Genomic DNA, 20,796 nt, shown 5'->3' with positions numbered 1-20,796 from the left:
ATAGATTAAATTCCGAAGAAAGCAACTCGCCTTTTATAAAATTTCAGAATTGACTCAAGCGCCATCTAGTCGCGTATACTTAAGAAGTAGAAAAATTAAAAATTAAATTCAATTTGTTGTCAAACGAATATGTAAAGTACATAATTTCAGTACGTTCTTGAATAACAAAATTCGATTGTCTTTTATTGCATTAAAAAAGTTTTCTTGTATAAGAGATTACCTTTATACAAACATCAGTATAGTATTGCCAACTTATAGAAAATTATTTTTTCCTAAAAAACAATTCTTTTTCTCTCTTTTACTAATAATTTATAATAATTAATAAATACATTTGTACACTAACAAGGTATATTCTGCCTCTTCATCATTTAATTCCATTATTCAAGAATAGAACAGATAGTTCTATTCTATATATCAGTGTGTGTAATGAAAGTGAAAATATAATCGCCATCTACGCTAATTCGCGCAAAATTTAAAAGATTTATTAATCGTATAAATTATAGATTTTTATGTAAATAATAAAATATTAATTTCTTATATATATTTCAATATGTACAATTCTTGGACATATAAAGTATATATTTCACGAACCGATCGTATTTCCAGTTACGTTAGTGTGTGTATTTTTCACATTCATTAAAAAATGATGTACTAAATACAAAAGTACAATTTCCGTTGTATACAGATATATAGATCACAAACTAATTTATGATATATTTTTTTCCTCTCTGTCTTTAGTTTTTCATAGAATTGACATTAACAGAACAATTTTTAGGTTATGAGTGATTAAATGAGTCATTATTTAAACGTTTTTTAAATTACTTAACTGCATTATTATATTATATAGTATTTCCTTTTATTGTGATATCGTCCTACAAAATTATTAATTTTTAAAAAAATATCAAAAACTTAAATGTTTTTTTTACAAGGTACGTTTACATTGTTTGTACATTTATTAATTAAATTTTGTTTGATTCCAACTCTTACTCATGATATATTTCTCCAATAACAGTTTATCTATTCAAAAAAGGAAATGTATCCGAAAAGAATTGTTAAAAAAATACCAGGGGATATACCACCACCAACAAAAAAAGAGAATCAAGGACATATTGACGACTTAGCTAATAAACCAAAGATAGAATTAGAAGAACTTCTAGATAGACAAAATAAAATACTAGCAAATAGGTGAGTAATATGTGATACAAGTTTTATTTTAATATTTTCTTATATATTGTTTTTCAGAAAATTCATTTCAATGCTTCCCGATAAAGGGGAAAAGATCATAGCATTTCGAGATAAATTATTAAATATACTCAATAATCAAAAAGAAATAGATAAAGCAGCTGTACTTCTTTCAAGACTGAATATAGCATCTGAAGGAAAAGCAGCAATGAATGAATTAGAATGGACAGGTTCTTATTCAGAGGAAATTCATAAAAATAAAATCATTGAATTGGATAGTGATGATGAAGAAGATCCATTAAAGATTTTAGCACAAGTAAGTTCTATAAAACTATATTTACAAGAACACAGATATTTTTATCAATATTTATATAATAATAGCCTACAGGAACTGGTGTACATAAAAAAAAAGTTATACATTTACAACCAGTGGAATCATTAATAAAGCCAGAAGACATAGAAGAAATTGAATCTTTTAAAAATGGAACATCTCCAGAACCAATACATGTAAAATATGTTATTGATAAAGTTGAAAAATCTCAGGAAAAAAATTTATTAAAAAGGGAACCGTTTAAACCATATAAAACTAGTAAGAGTAATGTTCATGATCCAGAGAAAGAGAAAGAAAGAAAATATACAAAATATTGGGAAATTACTGCTGCTACTCCACCTCATATAGTACATGGTGCTATAAAGCCTTTAAGTTTGAATGAATCTTTACAATTGCAAAGAGAACATGTTAAAAAGTTACAGGTAACAAGACAAATCATTTTATAAAGAAATCAAGTTATATTTTGTAAAAGATTATTCTATTTAATATATATATTTTATATTGTTTTAATAGGAAATGCAAGCAAAACATGCAGCAGAACGATTAGCGCAACAATTAGGTTTGCATAATGTCGGTTATATACCAGAAAATGTAGGTGATTATCGTATACATAAAGCTATAAAGGACGATAGTTCGTCTAGTTCTGAAAGTGAAGAAGATGAAGTACATGACGATGAAGATAATGATAAAGGAGGGACTATCGTTTATACAATAGATTCTATTAAAAGTTAAACACAGAATCAATTAAAGATTATAGAAACGGAAGCTATAAGTTTAACGTTCCTAAAACAAGTTGAAATGTAATTGTACAGTTTGTTTCATTTTGTAAATAAATACTGTGAAAAATATTGTATATATAAATTTAAAAAATATTTGTATTTTAATATCATTAAAAAATAAAAATAATTTAATATCTTATTTATTAGTTCTTGAAGCATCTTAGAAAAATCTAAAAATACCTTAATTTTATTTTATTTTACTTAAAATTGTAAATTTAGGTAAAGAAGAAAGGATAAACATTTTATATTTATAACTTTTATTTTATTTTAATTGTATATCAGTTATAGCCAAAATTGTTAATGATTTCTGTATATGGAGCTGCAGCTCTAGCAACAGATGCTCCAGCCTGTTTTGTGAGTTTCTGTAATGAAAGGATTAGTTAAATATATATTTGTATAATGTAAAATTATATATATATACAAATATCTTTTTAAATAATAATAACTTATCATTGAAAAAAACTTACTTTGAGCTTGTTCCTCTTTTGAACCTCTAGAATGGATCTGACACGTCGCTTGTTTTCCAAAGTACGTACCACAGCTTTATATTTCCAACCGACTTCATGGGACAATCTTCCTACATGACAATACTAAAACAAAAAAATATTCAAAAAAATTGCAGTATTTCGTTGCATTTATTTATAATATATATAAATATTTATGTTATTGTACAACTCAGCTAAATATATCATCAAATTCGATAAAATATACCGTACTCAGGCGCAAATTACCATACCATCATTGTTTTTTTATAAAATAATGTCATTGACAAACAAATTGCATGTGTAATAATTAGACAAGAACTTAAAAATATGAAACTCATAAACATCATATATCAAACATTTATAACGTTTATAATAATAACAAATTACCTTTCTACCAGGTTTTAGACACATCACTCTCATAGCACCTGGTACAACAACACGTTTCCTGCGATCATATGGAGGTGGACACCCTTCATAAACTTTCAACCTTCTAAGAGCATCCTTACCCCTTTGCGTCTTATGTGGAATCATACCTGCGATAAGATATTCTTATTAATAATAACTCAATAAAATTATAAAATATATATCTGCATTCTTAAAAATCTCATAAATTATAATAGTTTCATTATATTATCAAATAATGTAGGTAAGATATATGTAATCATTGATATACATAATAAGTAACGCGAAGAAAATATTAATTATAAAGTATACCTCTTTTATAAAATTTATAAGACATTAAATATACCTCTTACTGTTTTCCATAAAATTTTACTAGGTGCACGGAAATGAAATGGGCCACGTGCAGGATTGACGTTACATCTTTTACGCAAAAATGACATAAACTTCAACTTATTCCTGTAATCAAAAAGATATACAAAGATTACAATATATTTTCTACTTTCATCATGTTAGTTAAATGTCTATTTAGAAAATAATAATAATAAACACAAACCTGAAGAAATTACCAGAAATATTAAGTTGCTCGCTACGAACAACGATAACTTTGTTACCTTGCAAAATAGTTTTTGCAATAATAGCCGCTAAACGGCCGAGTAGATGGCCGCGGCCATCTATCAATATTGGCTAAAAATATACAATAATATTAATCATAGAATATCATAGTTTTTCTATTTCTTAAATAATATTATACAAGAAATTTATTACAAGCTATGTTTAAATGATAATGATAATAATAAAACGATATTGACAAAATCCACGTGTTTAATACATTAATGAAAAAGCGTCTCAATAAAATATTATGAATATAAACACTTTGACATTTATCATAGAACTAGTTTTATATAATACCTATTAATATTAACACGAAGAGTTATTTATTGAATATATGAAAACAATTAATAATAAATATTGACAAAAAAACAATCCATAACGAACAATGTGCGCAAGATACGAACAGAACCTAACTTTCCACATTTTGTTTGGTACGATAATATATTAGAGAAAATATTTTCGACGCACATCATTGTCTTTTCACAGTATATCTTAATTGACATTGACGAATAAACTTAAATATAATGTCTTATAATATTTAAATAAATAAAACTTTACTACGAACCTTTTCACTGAAGCCAGTCATTTCCACACCGTACCGGAAAAGATCCAACAGGCATAAGATGGTGTATAAATTCTTACCGGAAATTCACTTATAGAGATTTCTTGTCAATGCTACCAATATTGTAAAGATACAATATTCTGTGTATACTTTTTGGTGAAATCAAATGGTTAGGTGAAATTAAATATAATCAACTAGAAGGCGTTCATTTTAAAACAAATAGAGAATAAATTTAATAAACTCTATAGGACGTACGAGATGTTATACATTATTATTAATTGCATCGAACCTATAGTTTAGTTCCATCAAAGAACGGATTACGCTATATATTTATTGAAGATTGTAAATTTATAAAATATTTTGTATTATTATGACGTTCGCTATTAAATTTAGAAAACAGAACATGCGTATACGTAGTTACACGTTAAGAGTAATACAATTAAGCAATCGTAAATCTATAGGTTATTAAATCAATTTAAAAAAAAAATCGATTGTTTTAATATTATTGGATGTAAAATTTGCATAATAAAAGAGAGACATAACAATCTATTATCATGGAAAGACGTAGGAGAGGAAAATGAACGTATATGTATGAATTTTGATAATTTAAAAAAAAGGTGATTATTTAATATTTAAAAAAATAAAATCGAAGAACAATAACAATATATAAAGCTAACGATATTCAGGATCTTGTTGACGATTTATACTTGTTGAAAATTTATTTATCAACTTTAGATGCCGTCTGTTCATCGTATTGAATAGAAGGAATCATCGGTGGTTTGAAACCATATTCAACTTTTGATTGTCTGAAATTACCAATATCTCCTAAAGGATAACCTTCTGATTGTCGAGTATTTCTCATAATCCCCGGTACAACTGATTGTTGTGCTTCAACAAGAAAAGACGGTGAGGATTTTAATTGCATTCGCAAAGAACTCGATGACATTTGACGCGAATCCATGTATTTGTTTTTTGACGTCCTATCCTTTTCGAAAATTCTACCACGTCTTCTATAAGATCGCAAATTTCCGATGGAAGCAATTTCTTTCGGGGGAACAGAATTCGAAGATTGTTCTAAATAATTGTAATGACCATTTTTATTATTATATCCCGTAGTACTTTCTCCAAAATAGAAGCTTGGCTTTTTACGTGCGTTTTCGTGGATCGAAGATGAATTTATATAGTTTCTATAAAAAGGAATCGACGAAACTTCAGCATAGAATTTCTGTAATGATCGATGAACTTGCGATGGTTGAACTTGATGGTTATCAATTTCTTCGGAATGCACTTTAACGTTTTCCGAATTTTTTCCGGCCTCGATAGGATAAGATTTACGATTAGGCTTTATTATTTTATTCTCCAAATGATCCGGAGAAATGAGCTTTTCAGTCGAAAGAGATGGAAATTTTATATGAATCGGATAGGGTTGCATGATGAATCTGTGAATAACTTGAGGTATTTTCTTTTCTCCTGTTTTTTCAACATAAAATGCATACGGATTCGGTAAATGAGTTTGTCTTTCTATCGTCTGTTTGTCATTTGGTATTTGAGCAAGTTGTTGTGGTGACGATGCTTGTTTATCCATTATTTTTTCGATCGAATAAAATACTTTGTTGTCAACATTTTCTAATTCAGTAGAATGTAAGCCATAAGTAGGTTTCTCGATAGATTTCTTCGCTATTATGGAATAAGGTGAAGAGATTGGTAAAACATATCTGGTCTCAATCAAAGGAAGAGGATTATTTTGAATGATCCTTTGAAAAAGATGATATTGAGATGGTTCCGATCTTTCTTCATGCATATTTACCACATAATGATGATCACCAGCTTCTTTATCTGATTTAAAATTATTTAATGTCTGATGTTTGTTCCCTCCACTTGCCGTCATTGATATTCCATTGAAGATATTTCCTGCATCTGTATATTGTTCGTATGATGTGGCATCTTGAGACTGGCCTGGCAATAGTAGGATTGGTATACCAATGTTATTGCCGCTATTGCTAGTACTTTGTTGAGCTGGGAACGAATTAGATTCTACTCGTTTGTCGCTAGACAAATATAATCCCATGGAAATGTATGGAAAATTATTTTTCTTAACAACACTATCGGAGTTATCAACCATTAAATTATTTGGTTTTTCTTGAAAACCGATCGATTGGCGAGTTCGCGAAATTTTTTCTTCGATATTATCGTCGACGTTACTAATATAAAAATTTGAATTTATTGGTTGAACATCAAGATCAACCGACCGATGTTCTCCGCTTATACGAAATTCTTTCTGTATACCATCCAAATTGATCGCGTTGTTTACATTAGTTTTTTGAAATATATTCTCAACAGGACGAGAGATCAATGGCGACAGTTCCACTGGATAATGTATCTCTTGAACAGGAGCATTATGATAAATTTCGATCGATTTTTGAATTTCAACGGTATCATCGGCCTTTTTTTTCTTCATCGAGCCTTCGTCAAAAGTTGGCGATTCCGACTGCTTAGAAAATTGTTCGTGACTGATATTTATATTCGAACAAGCCTTTGTGGATTCGTTATTGCTCACAGCACCTTCTTCGTCAAGTGTATTCGCTTCGGTTTGTACGGTGCTCGAAGAGAAGACGCACTTAACGGATTGATTATTTTCGCTATCATCATCGATCAAAGTATTTTCTTTAGCATTTACAAGAGCTACACCAACGCGAAGAGGATTCAGAACAAGAGTTGATCCAATTACATCTTGTATTTCCGGATTGTCGCTTTTATCCGATGTCTTTTCTGATATTAACAGCGAACTTGAAGCTTTTAACTGTGGAAAATCCGGTACGATTATAGGACCAGAAAGTTTTCTAAACGGCGATGATGCCATTGAAAGGCTATCGGATTCTTTAATGAAATCATTCTTCTCTGATTTGATCGTTAAGTCGATGCGATCATTACGATCGAATATTCTTTCCTCGTCGTTTAATCCACTTTGTTCGAAAGTCCTTTCATTTATTCCACTTGCTATCGTGCTCTCCTCGTTATTTCTTATTTGTATCATATTTCCAATAGAAATATTATCTTTCACCACATCTTTTGTTTTGCTTTTTTTTTTATCGATTTCACTTACATCTCTAGATGACGTCGTAAAAATCCTTTGTAAAATATCCGGCGAACCAGATTGATCGTTTGCTTCCTTGAGCCTGCTGTGAGATATAGATATGTCATATTTGTCATATTTGATATTCGATAGCGGAACAGATCGACTTTTTTGTCCAAAGTTATCAGAATCTTGAAAAAAGTAGGATTCTTCGGAATCCGCGAGATCCACTATATTCGTATCGTTTGTTTCATTGTTCTTCACCATTGTCCGACGAAGGTGGGCATCATCGAAGGTAGAAAATCGATCTGATGATTCATCTTGTTTGAATGTTATTATTTCGGTTGTACTTTCGTAAAGAGTTCCATTCTTCAAATATAATTTTTTTGAAAGTGATGAGTCTATAATTTGCGGATACGCTTGAATTTCTACCAAATGTCCAGTCTGAAAAAGATATAATAAAAGTATTTAATTATTATAAATAAATATTAATATATTTACATCTACGGAAATAATAAATAATAATAGTTTAATGAAAACATCGATTTGTTCCATATCATATATCACATTTGTGTAATACGGTGGAAGGAAAGTTTAGAGAATCGTGCCAAGAGTCAACATGATTCGTTCGAAACCTGTTTAAGTGGAATATCTCTACAGTAGAGCAGTTCGAAATTAGCGCATCAGGCAGAGTCGCGATGAGAGAAAGGCGCAATTACGGTACCAGGATGGTCTCCCTTTCTCCTATACCGTTGGATGCAGAAGTGAAAAAAGGACTGCAGTGCGGGAAATGATGCGTTGTATTTTTCTGACTCATTTGAAAGAAAAACAAGTGAGAGTTGTATAAATTTGGTAGGTCGCGTAAAAGTAAAATGCATAAGAAATCATTACTTCCTAATGTATTGGAACGTAAAGAAAATAATACAAATTTTGCACGCTCTCTTCATATTACCTTTACAAACATTAAACTTAATGGCTTCTTTTTTTTTTTTTTTGACGATTAGAAAATTTCATAGAAACAATTTAATTTTAAATATACATACAAGAAGTATGATCGTAGCAAGATTTTTTATTATGTTTTTTTCTAAAAAATATTAGTAACAAAGTTGATTGTACTTACGTATTTATTAGCTATGTCATTCGCAGTGCAAAATTCCAAATTTCCGATAATACTCGACCAAATGGTAACAGCAAGCTGTAAATCAAATCAATCAAATATTTTTCATAAATTTTCGCTTCCTTTTTAATGCGTCAAAAAAGAAATGTATATTCATGATATGATTTTCATACGCGATATAAAACTATTCCATAAGTGTACTTATACATATGTTTGTATACATAAATATATACATACATACGATATATTAAAAATATTTTGCAATTAATTCTATATAATCATAAATAAATTTTTTTTTATATTATTTCAATTCAATGAATTGCGGTAAAACTTACTATGCGGTATTGCATTTCTTCTAATTTAATACATGAAAAGTCAGCTATCACTTTGCGGTAATCTTACGATAAAGAAACTTTTTAGCGTTATGCGACCTTCTGCGACCGTTTTCTCATTAAGTCTCCAAATTCTTCACAGAATCTCGACACAACTAACGCACTTTGAAATGACACAGTATACTACTTTGCTTTGCCGGGATGCACTTGACTTGACTTAAAAGTTCCAGTTATCCCCACGCGTTGAAAGTATTCGAAGAAAGCTACAGCCACATACAGAATCTGTCCAGCATCCAGTTTTCAATATACATACGTATGTCGGGTGCGACCGTCCGCGATTACTAAGAATTTGAGAGCAAGAAAGAGAACAACGCGATGATCCATAGGATTAAGAAGAAAGTGGGCCGCTCATACGAAAAATTTCACATTTTGGATTATTTTTTTGTTTTTTTTTTTTTTTATTATTCTCTTTTAATATATTGTAATAAAAAAGTGCTAACACTTTGAATATTTCAGTTCAAAACTCGCTATAGTTCCCAAGATACGGCTATTTAATGATAGGATTTTTTTTACTTCTCTTAAACTTCAGTTATCATTGAAAATTTATATTATATTTATAGAATCTCGCAAACAATTCCGTTTTTGCATCAAGACTCATAAAAAGATTATGTAATTATTATTATTGTTATTATTTATTATAAATGTTATAACAAAATATTATGCTCCATAAGAAACAATACTTCATACAAAAAAAAAAAAAAAAATAGAATATATTGTTTGAAATATCCTCCTCTGTCGATTAGAAATATAAAATATCAGTATATGTTTCAACGTGCATATGAACGAATATAGTATTCTGAAATTTATCTACTGAAAATTGCAATTTTGAATGGGTTTCGCATGAATTTTTTACATTATAATGCAGTACATTGTTAACTATCATTTTTCACCATTATTTAACGTGTCCTTATTGGTATCCTTCCTTGAATAACACGATTTTTGTTATTTAGCGATATGCAAATATTATTGACAATTTTGTAATTGTCTTGTTTGAACGTTGTTATAATGTTCATTTCTGTTTGACGATCGCTATATGTTTCTTTATTTTTTTTTTTTTTACCTAAAGTAAAAACAAAATAATATTTCGAACTTTATCATTAAATCTTATCTTTTGGTTTTAAAATCTTTTTTAAATTTTACATTTTACATACATATACATACAATTTTTACATATTGCATACATACATGTGTTTGTGTGTATATATCTACAATTAAAATTTCTTTAATAATAAAATAAAACGAAACCGTACCAATTAATTTCATTCTATTAGAAAAAGGTTCCCTTTTTATCAATGGTATTGCTATTAAAAATATTCGTATATATTTAAAAGTAAAAATTAATCGGAAAATCTTTGAAAACATAAAAATGAGCTACGCATGATAATAAATATATTGCTTTTTTATTATGCGTGATCGTTAATAAGCTACGATCTTAATGAAGCAACATTGGGAACTTTTTGTTGATATTCCATGTATCTTGAAAAAGTTGCCGCTTGTCGTCGAATGTTTCTTTCTGTGTTTCTGTTGTCAGGAAGAAAGATCGTGAAGAAACAAAAAAAAAAAAAAAAAAAGAAAGAAACACGTAGCAATACATGACAACGAAAATAAATGCTTTTCCAATCTGTATTTTTCGTCAATCGATTCACATAATGCATTGTTGCTGTCGCAACGTGGTCTATGCATATATGTAAAACATTCGATATAGTGACATAGAATAATTATATAATTATTAAATTAATTAAAGAGTACAGAAAGTACGGATGTTTATTGTGAAATCAGTGAAATCTCAACGTAAGTAAAATTGATTACGCTATATTATTTACTACTGGTTTATATATACATATGTAGGCCGTTACGGTAGAATAACTTGAAAGAAAAATTTTGTTTTAAATAACCATATAATGTGGTTATACCACATAAACGCGTGCACTCTCGTTCATACAAAGGGTACCAAAATATATATTCTCAATAATATTTATTTAAAAAATTAAAATACATATAAAAGATTCTTTGTCTTTTTGTTATTTTAGAAACTAAGAATTTCATATCTTTTATTTGTAATGCATCTGTCACGCTATCCTTCTAGTTACCTTTGGTGCTACGATCGCAATAGAAAGGGTGGATTCTAATGTAATAGATGAAAAAAGAAGAAAGTGAAAAAAGAGACGAAGTGAGCGATGAGCGATGCATAGTTCGTTTTACGTGCTAATACAAGTTCTTTTCTTTAAGCACAAGCTATATAATTCTTGTCTATAGCCTATGTATTGCCATTGGTCAGTGAAAAAAAATTGAACTTTTTTTAGACCAATCACACATCGCACATATTCTCTCAGCCAATTGCGATCTTGTACTTTGTTATAACTCCGAAGAGTAAAAGCCATAATTGGTTAAGGGTAATATCAATTTTTTTTCTATGTTTGGTAACAGCAACAGGTCGCCAAGAGAAGCGCAACCAGTCCTTCAGCCATTGTAACATCGTCGCGCGGGTCGTGATTAGTCGATGAGTGCTTTGGTTCTTTCAAATTCATTTATACGAATTTCATCTGATTTCTAAATTAAGTTAGAGTAAGTATAAATATGATATGGCTGTTAAAAATTTAATTATTTCTATATTTTCGAATAGGAATTGGTATTAATATATGATACTTGTAGAAGAAACGGTTAAGAGAAAAAATAGTATCCAGTAACCGTTATGCCATAACGCTTTCAGCATTTCTTTGAAATGAACGCAACAATATGATGCGCAGTTAATCGAAGATATATAATATTTGTAATCTATTCTTCATTTTTAGCTAATATCAATATAATGTTTCTTGTAATATTATTTAATTTATTTATCAAATCAAATTTTGAATTGTGATCAATAATAATGTTCTTTGTTATACATCTTTTCAATAATATTGGAAAGTGAAGGATATACGTAGTTAACGAAAGAATATAGATATATTCGATATTACAAAGAAAATACTTTTGTGCATATATTATAGTCACAATTCTAATTTTTATTTGACATTTTAGAATAATTTTCAGACCTTTTAAAAGCATCTTTCTAATTTTAATTGGACTATTATCTATTGGAGATCAGCATTGTATAAAATATGCCTGCTCCAGAAGCTGAACGTAATACCAGAATTGCTAATTTCAAATTCAATAATAAACATGAAGTGAGTTTAATGTCTCATTCTTTAATTTTATATTTTTTACCATAAATTTCATAATGCTTAAAACATTATTCATAATATGTTTTAAGAATGCATATTATGACACAATGAGTTTGTGTTATATTCTTTTACAATTTGTAATTATAGGAGGCACGTAGAAGAAGAAGTGAAATGTCCGTAGAGTTACGCAAAGCACAGAAAGAAGATCAGTTATTAAAAAGACGTAATTTAAATATAATCGAAGATGCAGAACCATTATCACAAACTGAAAACAATGATATACTTCCTATCTCTACATCAATTGAAGAGATTGTTGGTGGTATGCATTCTTCTGATGAAACTATCCAACTTCAAGCAACACAGGCTTGTAGGAAGATGTTGAGCCGTGAAAAAAATCCACCAATAGACAATATGATACAGCAGGGAATAGTACCACGTTGTATTGAATTCTTGGACTCTCATCACAAGTATAATGATAACTTCCTATATTATGTTACTTATAATAAAGTTCTGATGCAATTATTCAGAAATTGTATACTTTTTTTTTAAGTTGCTTATATAATAATTATTAACTTATAGCAATGCACTTCAGTTTGAAGCAGCATGGGCTTTAACTAATGTAGCGTCAGGCACATCTGAACAGACACATGTTGTTGTGAAACATGGTGCTATTCCAAAATTAGTAGCTTTGCTAAAATCTTCTTCATTGAATGTTGCTGAGCAAGCTGTATGGGCATTGGGAAACATTGCTGGAGATGGGGCAATAGCTCGTGATCTTGTTCTTGGCCATGATGCAATGCCACTTTTATTGGATTTAATTAAGCCTGACACTCCTGTATGTATGACGTATTTTTTATGAATATTCTTAAAATATTTGTTAATTTTTTCAATTATCTATGAATGAAAGAATATATCTATAAATATATTGTTACAATTAAAATAATTGTACATTGATGTACAGAATTTCACTTACCAAATCCTTATATTTTTCAGTCTCTTCTGGGATAATATTTTGATGATTCATATATCGCGTGTGTGTACGCTCAATTGGCGATAAATATATATAATATTTTTAATAATTATTCTTTTATCCATATCTTCGATTATTTCATACAGTCTTAGTTTCATCCCATAATGGATAATTTAAATTCTACTGCAATATATTGTTTATATATTTTTTAATTAAACTTAACTATGTTTAACAAATATAGGTAACATTTGCCCGTAATATCGTTTGGACATTATCAAATTTGTGCCGAAATAAAAACCCACCACCACCGTTTGAAATTGTAAGAACTTCTCTACCAGTACTTAATCGATTGCTTAGCAATACTGATAAGGATATTTTAGGTATAAAAAAAATAATTTTACATGATATAACAAGTGAAAATGTAGAATATGTTAATGTTTAAATATTATATAAATATTGTAGCTGATGCTTGTTGGGCACTGTCGTACCTTACTGATGGACCAAATGACAAAATACAAGTAGTAATTGAATCTGGTGTTATTCAAAAATTAGTAGAGTTACTTTCATCCAATGAAGTAACAGTTCTTACACCAGCACTACGAGCAGTTGGAAATATAGTTACAGGAAATGATGTACAAACGGACGCAATTATTTCTGCAGGTGGACTTCAACATCTTGGTGCATTATTACAACACAATCGCGTAAATATCGTTAAAGAAGCTGCTTGGACTATTAGTAATATTACTGCTGGAAATGTAGAACAAATTCAGCATGTTATACATGCTAATCTTTTACCACCTTTAATTCAAGTACTTGAATCTGTAAGTTGATGCCTTTATGAACAAATGTTACATCTTTAAATCATTTAAACATTTTTTGACTTATCACTTGTTTTACTTTTAATTTTAATAAAATTAATATATTTACAGGGTGACTATAAATCACAAAAAGAGGCAGCATGGGCTATAACTAATTTAACTTCAGGAGGTTCAGTTCAACAGTTAGCTCATTTAGTACAGATGGGCGTATTAACACCATTCTGCAATTTGCTCGTATCTAAAGATTGGAAGACTGTTCTTGTTGTTCTGGATGGTTTAACAAATATTTTGCAAGCAGCTGTAAAAATGGGTGAAGTAGAACGTGTTGCTATCATGATTGAAGAAGTTGGTGGACTTGACAAACTTGAATTTTTACAACAAAATGAAAATGAACAAGTATACCAAAAAGCCATAGCAATGATTGATACATTTTTCTCAGATGGCGTAAGTACTAATATGAAGATTTATTATATTACTTTCATAAAATCTATATTTACAATTAACTTCATATTTTATAAGATTAATGAATGTCATACACTAATAAAAATAGGATGCCGAGGTCGCTTCATCAACATTACCTGCAACACAAGATGGACAGTTACAGTTTACACCTGCTGATACCACACCGCAGCAAGGTTTTAACTTTTAAAATGTTTAATCATTTATATATTACAGCTCACAGCAAGTTATGATTCATTTGTAAATACTTCATAGTAACAGCAAAATATTAGCAATCTCATCACGCTAAACTAATACTTCGTATTTTGTGTTATCTTTTTATATTCTTAAACAGCGAAAATTATTTCGAAGAAGTGTTTTATTATCTTTTTTTATGGTAACAATTTACTATATTGTATTAATCTTTACTGAGAAAACTCATTTCAATTTGCAGTTTCGAATAGTATGCGAAATTGTGCTCTCTACGATCTCTATAATCTTTGGAATATATATGTTCCACATTTATTTGGAAAAAGAAATATAAATATCATAAAATATTAAAGTTAAGATAGGCTTTTGTTTAAAAATTAATTATTCAAATTATCTTGTGCATGTTGAGTTTTTTGTCGTATTTTTTATTCCTTATATTTCCTTTTCATATTGTGACACAAAGACGTATGTTTGTCATTTATATTGAATCTAATTAATGATACAAATTTGTTTTTTATGTATTTTTTAATAAAATTCATGTGTATTTGATTCGCTTACGTACCTTGTTCTTATAACCTTGTACATGTATAATGAAATATACCTTTCTTTTAAAGAGATTAAACGATCCATTGTATGTAATTGTATAATATATGAAGAAATTCAGTATATGTAAAAAATCTGAAATATATTTTAATATAAAGTTTATTATAAATTATAGTGACTAGATAATTGAGTACATACTAGGCATACAATATTTATGTATAGGTATGTACTAAAACTAATATTGTTTAACGTGTTTACTAAACAAATAAGCACGTGGAAAGTGGATTAAGCTATCGTAGTACAATAATCTAAATCTCACAAGAACTTCGTGAAGAAAAACCTATTGAATACTCATAATATTGCCAAAACATTTAAAATTGTAAAGTAAAAAATAATACTTTCTGGTCATTTCTAGATCATCTATCCGTCCTTAATTCTATACATAATTTATGTTATAAATATATAAAATATTAATAAGCAAAAACATTGTAGTGATCCATATAAAGCATATTAATGTACGCTATGTAAATAATTTTTTACTATCGGCCAAGAACGATGTCACTTTGATCATTCACTAGAAAATGATAGACAAATGCAGCTTTTTTCCTATCGAATGTAGCTTGTGTTGCACGACTTCTTTGTAGCCGGTCTTCTCTGCTTCTTGGTGGATCTCGTAAAAAGATTGATCCAAACAAAGTTGCTATGAAATAAAGATTCATAATTTTTTGTTTATCATTACGTGTTTTTACATTATTTAAATTTATGAGAAATAAAAGACATATTTTAACTAACCAAGAGTTTTGGCATCCAATTCATTGTCTTGAGTATGGTTTAGAAGTTCTTGTAAGAAAAAAATAATATACAAAAACACACTTCTCCTGGTTTCAGAAAGTTGCATAACAATCTATAATGAAAAATGAGATTCAATTACAAATAAATACATATTATATATATATTTCTAGTATATATTAATATAATATAATATAATATATATTTATATATATATACACATATATACATATATACATATATATATATATATATGTTTTCCAAATTACTTGTTTGCATTGTAAATAGCTCGTTGCTGCTGTTAAACAAACACTATGCAGATTATATGGTATCAAAGGCTCTGCTGTCGATTCCAGTAGCAAAAGTAATGCCTCTGCTACAGAATGTACGCTACCAGCTTCATTCGATCGAACATGTTAAGAAATACTTAGTATTATATCTTTTGTATAAAAAAATAAAAAAATATACGTATTTTAAAGGATACGCATAGATTCTTGACTTCCATTATCCAACCAATCTCTTATGGCAATAATTTCACTATGAAGACCAGGTGTTTCAAAAAGACCAGGAGTTTTTATACCATGACGATATAGTATATCAACTAATTGAAATATTTCTTTTGGTATTGCATACGGTTCTAGTGATAAATTTTTATTATTTTCCTACAATAAATATATATCATTTCAAAGTAATTGATACTTAAAAATTTTTTTATATATATTTATTAACTTAATTTAAAATATACTTACTAATTCTACCAATCGACCGGCTGTAACTTCTCCTATTGGTATTGGAATGTGAACTAATGCTTCCATTGATGATCCAAAACAACTTCTCTCATAAGTACCTTATAATAATTTATTATTATAAAAAAAATATTTGTTAAAAACTTGTTATAAATATTAATGATCTTTAATTTATGCTATTAATATCTATTACATTTATATTTACCTGTAACTGTTATAAAAATATCCTTGCCTCCTTCAAGATGTAAAACTAATATATCATATAATTTGTCCTCTCCAGAATTTAGTTTGCATGCTGACTTCTTATCAACATATATTTCTAGTTTAATATCACATTTTTCACCTATAAAATAATATAACGTTTTATGATAAAAAAAATTAGTTTTATATTATAAAAAATGTTTACCTGGTTTTATAAAACCTGTATAGGGTTCTATATGCAACCAGTCTTTACAATAACTGGTATCATCTAATTTTTTTATGAATTCAAATTGAACTGGCACTTGTCCTGTATTAGCTATAATGAGATCCTTACTACTAGGCTCAAGAAACTTTAAAGTATCGAAAATCACTTCAGTTGTATCAACCATTACTTGAGGTAAAAATTCATTTTCTAGTTTATCTAATTTCTTCATAACTTCTTCATGGGTCTTACGATATTTTACCACATCAATAATTCTGATCTATAATAATCAAAGATAACAGTATTTAAAGCAACATCCAATATAATATTTCAATATATCTCTATTTTCAGATATCTTACTTGAGAATCAAAAACAGCACTGACTGGTTTATGATCAGATATTTTTAATTCAGGATGACTTCTATATTCTAGTGACGTGATAGCTTCACCCTTCCATAAAATTCGATCACACCAAGCTGGTGCTCTACCTTTTTCACTATTTTTTAATTAGATATGAAAAGTAAAATACATTTATTTTAATGATATATATATATAAGCATATTTGGTAATTATTTTAAACAAGAAAGATTTTTAAAATTTAATAAAACCTGGAATCCCAATTGTCAGTACCCGGATCATACTTATATGTCGGTTTAAATTTTATTTCAGCTTCTTGAAATTCTTGAAATACACGACCTAGTCGTCTTTGTTGGCCTAATTGATCTAATGCTAAAATAGGAGCATAATATCCAATAAGAATATAGTGCTTGGCTATTGTTGCATCCATTTCTGTTATCCGATAATTAAGATCTCCCAACCAATAAATTTGACTATAAACAATCAAAATAAGAAATAAATGTGAAATAGTATCTTAAAATAAATTATATTAAATTATTACATTATATGCATATATTTGCTTACTCATGTTCTTTAAAGCTTTTAGGTGGCACATATTTTGAAAAAGAGAGCCTTGCACATATATCTGCATAATCTTGATTTCGTCGTTCATATTCTTCGCAATGAGCTGCTAAATGTGCATTAACAAAGCAAATAGATGTATTATGAATTGAACAGCTTACTGCTACACCACCTTTGTTTCCCTTTAATAATAATTTAAGGTAAACTATTTAAATAGATGATTATAAATATTAGAATAAAGCAAAAAAGATGTACCAGTTTACCCATAATTCCTGTACCCACTGTGTCAGTACAAACGTTTTGTATATATGGCATATGTACTTTTTGAGCAAATACAAGCAACATCATGCCTACTAGTCTTACAACAGCTACTGGACAATAAGTACCTTTAGGATGAAGAGATTTTGTTACAACTATTCTGTAAGAAAAATAATTAATTGCAAGTGAAATTGATTATAGTAAATATTTTTTACATTCTGAGAACAAATTTTTACCTCCATTCTTCTTCTCGTGGTGTATCATTAAATAAGAATGCTTCTTTACTTAAATCTAATTCTTGAAATCCAATAGCATATACATCAGGAGGTACTTGATCACTACTTAACCACTCTTCTAATTTGATTCCATTAGGTGGTTGTCCATTCACATTCCATGTTCCTATAAATATACTGTAACAAAAATATTATTCACATTAGAAATACAAAATTTATGATATATATAAAAAAAAATATATTTATAGATGATAAAGTAACAAACCGAAAAGTCTTGCTGTATGTATAATCATCTTCTTTACATGCCATCTGATAACGCACTACAGATTCCCGTGCAGCAACTGGTGACTTTCCAGATGCTATGGTTTGTCTGGATACAACTAAATCAGGACTTTCTAATTCTACAAGCTGTAAAATAATTAAATTCAATCAACTTTCAAATAGATGATAAGTTAATTAATAATAATGTGAATTACTTTGAAATTCTTACAGGATCAATCATATTTTGAGTTTCATTACTAGTACTATCTAAATTACTCATATATCCTGTTAATTTTTTTATCCATAAGTATTCTGCTGGTGAAATTTTTGATTTTTGGTAAACTAAAAAAGATATGGAATAGATTTTAAGAATCAGACGATATTATCTTTCCAGAATATAAATAATATATTACCTTCTATAGCACGAAATATTTCAGAAACTAAAGAACTTGTTGATGTACCACGTTTCATTTCGAATATCAAACGAAGCTTTCTGAATGCTATGTTCAAATATACATATAAACCTTCTTGTTGCTTTCCACCAGTATCTAAATAATATGATATATATTTATTGTCTGTTTCTTTTAATAAATAATAGAAATAAATATAAAATATAATGAATCCCTGTACAATGTAGCAGATATGTTCCCTATTGTACAAACCATATGGAACATATTGATTATGAATGTAGAGTATCATTATATGAATGTCAAATATAATTTAAAAAGTTTTCTATAACATGGAACATATTTCTTGCATTGTATAGGGACGGGGGAGAGAGTTTTATTGTATTTATAATTACCTATATCACACTTAAAATCTTGATCAATAGGTAGTACTCTTTCTATAGTTAAATCGCTATATACTTGCGGAGGTGTTCTAGATATAAGAAATACTACTAGAGCATATGTTGCTCCTTTATTAACTAAAGCTATTACACGTGTCGCTTTTACCCATCCTTGCATTAAAGATGCTTCCATCGCCTTTGAAACTAATTAAGGTTATTTACACGTATATATGAAATATATTTATCACTTTTAATATCAATTACTAAAATAAAATTTGCATTAATTCAGACAAAGGATACAATCACTACTATTTCACCAGAAATGAATTTGGATTGAATAATACCCAATTGCTCTGATGAAGCCATGGTATTTGTTATAAATATAAATTGCAGATTATATGGCACTTGGTATATAATTTGTTAAATACAGATACAATGAACCATGAGTATCTATTTATTTTTTATTTTACTTTTTGTATTTCTACCTCCTAAAAATATGTTGTATTAATATTTTATATTAAATATATATAATTGCTCTCTATAAATTAATTGTATAAATGTCTCAGAATACTAATGGTTAAAGGACAAATATAATTAATTGCAATTTAATAATAAAATTAATGAGATAACAGAAATTTTTTAAACATTGAAAGAATAAGAAATTGAAAAAAGAAATATTTCTTTGTGTTAAAAAAATTCATTGTCAATTACAATCATGCGCAAATATAATAGTTACTTGTAACAAAACAAGTATGTGGATGTGTGTATACATATATGTACAATATTAAATATATATCAATATATATAGATAGATATATAGTACAGATGGCGGGATGGCAATGGTGGAAGGAAGGGGGGAGAGGGGGAGAGAGAGAGAAAGATTATTAAGAAGACGCTTAATCAAAAAATGTATCACTTATCATATAATTCGTATTACTTTACTTACCACTTAATATATATTTAAAAACTTTCATATTTCCTTTATTACAGTCATGATTTTTAGATAAAATATTAAAAAGAAAAGCAAATATACATTTCAATATGAGCATAAAATTACAACTACTTTTTGACAGAGCTATCACTAGTTATCTCACTAGCGTCAAACACGAATTATCTAAATCTATGAAAGTTTTATACTATAGAATGGTATAACTATTAGAACTTAGATAACAGAAAGACTCAAGAGGGTATATTTGTTATTGTAGTACACGACGAAAGTAGAAATATAGATTCTCTTATTTATATGACAAATAATAAAAAAGTATCCGGAAGTATTTTCATGATATAATTGCTCAGCCAATCACAAAATCAAATGGAACCAACTAT

The 20,796-nt window shown here is 28.4% G+C and overlaps 5 protein-coding genes across 5 annotated transcripts; 2 read left to right on the top strand and 3 right to left on the bottom strand.

Annotated features, from left to right (window-relative positions):
* The first annotated feature begins 285 nt into the window (after positions 1–285).
* LOC124952551 (DNA-directed RNA polymerase II subunit GRINL1A) lies at positions 286–2,431 on the top strand. The gene is made up of 6 exons (XM_047502607.1): positions 286–616; positions 739–929; positions 1,013–1,185; positions 1,243–1,498; positions 1,564–1,935; positions 2,027–2,431. The coding sequence occupies exons 3-6, from the start codon at positions 1,034–1,036 to the stop codon at positions 2,243–2,245; spliced, it is 999 nt and encodes a 332-aa protein (XP_047358563.1). The 5' UTR covers positions 286–616; positions 739–929; positions 1,013–1,033; the 3' UTR covers positions 2,246–2,431.
* A 101-nt stretch (positions 2,432–2,532) lies between these two features.
* LOC124952555 (60S ribosomal protein L13a) lies at positions 2,533–4,487 on the bottom strand. Its single transcript, XM_047502614.1, has 6 exons — positions 4,357–4,487; positions 3,733–3,863; positions 3,526–3,635; positions 3,165–3,310; positions 2,760–2,882; positions 2,533–2,654 (listed from the first exon to the last, which is right to left on the bottom strand). The coding sequence occupies exons 1-6, from the start codon at positions 4,375–4,377 to the stop codon at positions 2,571–2,573; spliced, it is 615 nt and encodes a 204-aa protein (XP_047358570.1). The 5' UTR covers positions 4,378–4,487; the 3' UTR covers positions 2,533–2,570.
* A 276-nt stretch (positions 4,488–4,763) lies between these two features.
* Positions 4,764–9,089, bottom strand: LOC124952547. Its single transcript, XM_047502598.1, has 3 exons — positions 8,879–9,089; positions 8,547–8,621; positions 4,764–7,870 (listed from the first exon to the last, which is right to left on the bottom strand). The coding sequence occupies exons 1-3, from the start codon at positions 8,891–8,893 to the stop codon at positions 5,072–5,074; spliced, it is 2,889 nt and encodes a 962-aa protein (XP_047358554.1). The 5' UTR covers positions 8,894–9,089; the 3' UTR covers positions 4,764–5,071.
* A 2,272-nt stretch (positions 9,090–11,361) lies between these two features.
* On the top strand, positions 11,362–15,081 carry LOC124952138 (importin subunit alpha). Its single transcript, XM_047501557.1, has 8 exons — positions 11,362–11,500; positions 11,954–12,099; positions 12,244–12,563; positions 12,676–12,931; positions 13,308–13,446; positions 13,529–13,887; positions 13,996–14,328; positions 14,435–15,081. The coding sequence occupies exons 2-8, from the start codon at positions 12,034–12,036 to the stop codon at positions 14,531–14,533; spliced, it is 1,572 nt and encodes a 523-aa protein (XP_047357513.1). The 5' UTR covers positions 11,362–11,500; positions 11,954–12,033; the 3' UTR covers positions 14,534–15,081.
* A 135-nt stretch (positions 15,082–15,216) lies between these two features.
* On the bottom strand, positions 15,217–20,588 carry LOC124952137 (inositol polyphosphate 5-phosphatase OCRL). Its single transcript, XM_047501556.1, has 18 exons — positions 20,417–20,588; positions 19,771–19,958; positions 19,486–19,666; positions 19,097–19,231; positions 18,913–19,025; positions 18,688–18,830; positions 18,426–18,599; positions 18,187–18,349; positions 17,935–18,113; positions 17,622–17,843; positions 17,374–17,509; positions 17,017–17,293; positions 16,816–16,953; positions 16,614–16,711; positions 16,349–16,526; positions 16,134–16,261; positions 15,868–15,979; positions 15,217–15,775 (listed from the first exon to the last, which is right to left on the bottom strand). Exons 2-18 carry the CDS (start codon positions 19,834–19,836, stop codon positions 15,615–15,617), a joined length of 2,604 nt encoding a protein of 867 aa, XP_047357512.1. The 5' UTR covers positions 19,837–19,958; positions 20,417–20,588; the 3' UTR covers positions 15,217–15,614.
* Between the last annotated feature and the right edge of the window lie 208 nt (positions 20,589–20,796).

The sequence above is a fragment of the Vespa velutina genome, chromosome 10, assembly GCF_912470025.1.
Source record: "Vespa velutina chromosome 10, iVesVel2.1, whole genome shotgun sequence".
NCBI lineage: Eukaryota > Metazoa > Arthropoda > Insecta > Hymenoptera > Vespidae > Vespa > Vespa velutina.
Note: the sequence above shows the minus strand (reverse complement) of the source record. Positions and strands in the feature narration are given on the sequence as shown.

Excerpts from the sequence above, each read along its gene's own strand:
- LOC124952547 (XM_047502598.1), bottom strand. Across the intron at positions 7,871-8,546 it reads ATGACATAGCTAATAAATAC|ACTGGACATTTGGTAGAAAT; the intron begins GTAAGTACAATC and ends TATCTTTTTCAG.
- LOC124952551 (XM_047502607.1), top strand. The coding sequence starts at position 1,034 with ATGTATCCGAAAAGAATTGTTAAAAAAATACCAGGGGATATACCACCA. Across the intron at positions 1,186-1,242 it reads AATAAAATACTAGCAAATAG|AAAATTCATTTCAATGCTTC; the intron begins GTGAGTAATATG and ends ATTGTTTTTCAG. Across the intron at positions 1,936-2,026 it reads AACATGTTAAAAAGTTACAG|GAAATGCAAGCAAAACATGC; the intron begins GTAACAAGACAA and ends TTGTTTTAATAG.
- LOC124952138 (XM_047501557.1), top strand. The coding sequence starts at position 12,034 with ATGCCTGCTCCAGAAGCTGAACGTAATACCAGAATTGCTAATTTCAAA. Across the intron at positions 13,447-13,528 it reads TACTGATAAGGATATTTTAG|CTGATGCTTGTTGGGCACTG; the intron begins GTATAAAAAAAA and ends TAAATATTGTAG. Across the intron at positions 13,888-13,995 it reads TAATTCAAGTACTTGAATCT|GGTGACTATAAATCACAAAA; the intron begins GTAAGTTGATGC and ends ATATATTTACAG.
- LOC124952137 (XM_047501556.1), bottom strand. The coding sequence starts at position 19,836 with ATGGCTTCATCAGAGCAATTGGGTATTATTCAATCCAAATTCATTTCT. Across the intron at positions 15,980-16,133 it reads GCTATTTACAATGCAAACAA|ATTGTTATGCAACTTTCTGA; the intron begins GTAATTTGGAAA and ends TTTTCATTATAG. Across the intron at positions 15,776-15,867 it reads ATTGGATGCCAAAACTCTTG|CAACTTTGTTTGGATCAATC; the intron begins GTTAGTTAAAAT and ends TTTATTTCATAG.
- LOC124952555 (XM_047502614.1), bottom strand. The coding sequence starts at position 4,377 with ATGACTGGCTTCAGTGAAAAG. Across the intron at positions 3,311-3,525 it reads TTTATGGAAAACAGTAAGAG|GTATGATTCCACATAAGACG; the intron begins GTATATTTAATG and ends ATCTTATCGCAG. Across the intron at positions 2,655-2,759 it reads AAAAGAGGAACAAGCTCAAA|AAACTCACAAAACAGGCTGG; the intron begins GTAAGTTTTTTT and ends CTTTCATTACAG.